The sequence below is a fragment of the Pinus tabuliformis genome, chromosome X (assembly GCF_031772625.1).
Source record: "Pinus tabuliformis cultivar Carrire ecotype Pingquan chromosome X, CPIR1, whole genome shotgun sequence".
NCBI lineage: Eukaryota > Viridiplantae > Streptophyta > Pinopsida > Pinales > Pinaceae > Pinus > Pinus tabuliformis.
This window is the reverse complement of record NC_142308.1, coordinates 1,262,039,110-1,262,042,231: the sequence shown is the minus strand read 5'-3', so window position 1 is coordinate 1,262,042,231 and position 3,122 is coordinate 1,262,039,110. Positions and strand designations below refer to the sequence as shown.

At 38.4% G+C, this 3,122-nt stretch overlaps 1 protein-coding gene across 1 annotated transcript; it reads right to left on the bottom strand.

Moving 5' to 3' along the window:
* Positions 1 to 865: 865 nt before the first annotated feature.
* LOC149144579 (uncharacterized) lies at positions 866 to 1,801 on the bottom strand. The gene is made up of 2 exons (XM_089452194.1): positions 1,470 to 1,801; positions 866 to 1,199 (listed from the first exon to the last, which is right to left on the bottom strand). The coding sequence occupies exons 1-2, from the start codon at positions 1,799 to 1,801 to the stop codon at positions 866 to 868; spliced, it is 666 nt and encodes a 221-aa protein (XP_089308320.1).
* Between the last annotated feature and the right edge of the window lie 1,321 nt (positions 1,802 to 3,122).

Here is a 3,122-nt window from a genome sequence, read left to right as displayed (position 1 = left end):
CATCCGTTCTAAAGACAGAACAGCGTTCCACTTGAATTTCTCTGATGACCAATTAAAAGGCAAAAACTGTAGCGTGGATCCCATGAAATCGTGACTGAGGAAAAAATAGGCAATCCGTTCCTATCTCTCTGTTGTGGTAGATATTCTTCATTCTAATTTTGGCTTTTGGTCTTTGAATTTTCACCTTCCCTTTTTCCGTTTGAATAACAACCAATGTTTTAATAAAAATAGCTTTGAAGGAAGATTCTACCTTTAATGAAGGGAAACAGAGTCCGCCAATTCCAGTTGCAATTTCTCCTTTAATACCGTAGAACACATATCCAACAAGATTCGTAACACTCTCCATCATCAGAAGTTAATATTCTATCCCTGCCATTTTTAGCCCTACACTTTCTATCTGAGGTAACATGCAAATCCTCAAATAACAGACCAAATCTAATTATAAATAATGATCTCAAATTATTCCTTAGGATCCATTCTGCTCTTTTGTTGGGTCCAATTAACATTTTAACTATGTTTTGATACCAATGATCTTTCTGAATTTCTTGATCAACTTCCTTGTATTGCAAAAACACACCCATAATAATAGCAACTGAAATGAAAACCAACGCTGACAACAGAATAGCTGTGGGGATACCTAGCAGCAGGGCGCCAATAATTATTGCAGCAATTGATCCATCTATATACTCTGACAAGTTAGAGCATGCATTGTCAGTGATCATAGAAATAGAACAGAAGTCTCCATTTATGGTTTCAAAGACATGTGGAGAAGTCGGCATGATATCTATCTTTCCAAAGAGATTCTTGTATAGTCTGAACTTTTTCTAGGCAATGCTGATAAACTTGATTCTTTCATTTGCTTTGATTACAAAATACCAACTTTGCTCTCCATTGCCCCTTTATGAACTGATTCAATTACACTATAATCATAATCAGAGACACTGGAAACTGGTAATTTTGTGTTGTTCTCTAAAACCTTTGTAAGAGGACGACGTCGATCACGTCTTTTAGCAAAGTTCTCTTGCATAGGTCCCACTTGAGGTCTTTTCTTTTTTAATGTTAAAGGAGATCCTTTACTACAGTTCACAGGGCTTCCACAACCTATGCTACGAGCAACATAAGATGGAATACGAACAATATTCTCGGGAAGAACTACTTTTGGAATACCTTCACGTGATGCAGGCAGATTAGGTGGCTTCCTTTTGGGAGCAATCCTCAATCCAAAGTCGTGTAGCCCTTTCATTCGATTTGTGCCTTAAGTGCTATCATCCTCCAATTCTGCCTCGCTCGTTTGTTTGAAATTTTGAACAGATAGTGATGCAACATCACTTAAAGGGTTTGTTTGCTGAAATGATACAACTGACTGCATGGCATCCAAAGGTGAATCAGGTTCCAAAATGTCATTGTGCTCCACAGATTTATGCTCACTTCTATCTTTTTTCAAACCAGGAACATGTAATCTAGACTACTTCGTCTCATTACCACGTTTCTTTTCATCATAACCAACTGCTTCCAGGATAGAGGAATGTTGTTTTGGCATGAGTTGTTTCTTCTCAAGCTCAAGAGCATGAAGAATAGCATCTTCTCTGCGAGCATATTTTACAACTTTTTTTGCTAGCAGGTTCGCATAAGCTTTTGCCTTCTCTATACAATCATCATACTCACCACAACGAAAGGCTTTCATTGGCTTGGATTTCTCAATGTTGTACCAGTCCACGCTGGCATCATCCCTACCAAGAAGTTTAACAAGGGTATCGATTTTGGGCATGATAGTAGATGCTGCTGCACTTGATTCTCCCATGATTGTCTAAAAACCAAGAATCCAACCCAGCTCAGATGCCCAGTACCCACCGTCTCATTGCCATCTCCTTTTACCTCTCAACCCATCTGGTTAACTTGAAACGAGGCAAATCCGTGTGTTGTTGAGCGATTTGAGCAAGTTTTGACCATTTTCGGGCCTCTAGCTGTATGCACTGCGCAGCATGCCTAATGCACCGTGCCTCACCAATGCGCCGCACCCTTGTAAAAATGCACTGAATGTTGAGGCCCAGTGCGCCACGCCTCCTGTCCAGTGCGCCGCGCCGGCAACTTACAACAATTTTTTACCCAAGCTTCACACTCATTCACCCAAACCGTTTAGCTTTGGTTCTCTTTGCTCTCTTGCGTGTAAATGAACTATTGAAGCACAATAATATCTCCTATGACATGGACTTTGATTCTTCATTTGGCAAACCCATTGTTTGAAGACTTTGGCACTTTTAATAGAAACTCTGATTTTTGACTGAATGATGAAACTTTTCCAATTTCTTTTCAGGGATGTTTGGCATTGGAACTCAGCAAAGGATGACCAGGGCTGCGCCTGAAACATTTCATGTTTGAAAACTTTAAAAAGTACATATTCATTACAAAAAGAAATTTGATGATTTCTCCTTCAAAACAGAGTTTTGAAGAAGAATCATTCTCGAGCATTATTGATGATGAAAATTCTGAAATGAAAACTTATTGGAGACATCGTCATGGCCTGCTGGCATTATTTGACATTCTGAAGACCAAACCCTAGACCTAATGACTGAAATGACTCTTGTTTGACGAAGGGACCATCCATGACTGTAAAGGACTGAAATCAATTTTCATGAATTTTGACCAAACCAGCTGGTACAAACATGAGGGAAATGAGTGAAGAAACCCTTCCATTAGATAATCTATGCTTCCTAGTGGAATGCAACTGACTAGACTAAATGAGACACCTAAAAATGACATGCAACAAAAGAGATTTTGATCACTGATGGAGGGATGAAAATACCAACTCTAACAGGGCTACATTGTTATTTTCTTTGATAATTTCATTTCATCATTAACACATTGACTTCACCCCATAACATTATAACATTATTCAGATTTAAATTATTATTCATCAGCATATGCAACTATGTAGAAAGAACAATATCATCATCATCTATGTAGCGGAATATAAAGGAATAATAGAAGAAAAGCATACACACATAGAGACACTAAGATTGGTTAAAGACCATGGAAAACCCCACTATGGGGAAAACCCTTGGAAATTATTCTTCTTCTTAGATCATTATCAAATGGTTCAAAAAAAGAGAGTACAATGATCC

What these genes read in the sequence shown, in the direction of transcription:
- LOC149144579 (XM_089452194.1), bottom strand. Translation starts at nt 1,801, where the DNA reads ATGGGAGAATCAAGTGCAGCAGCATCTACTATCATGCCCAAAATCGAT. An exon ending in AAACGTGGTAATGAGACGAA is followed by an intron (nt 1,200 to 1,469) that starts GTAGTCTAGATT and finishes TGCTCCCAAAAG; the next exon opens with GAAGCCACCTAATCTGCCTG.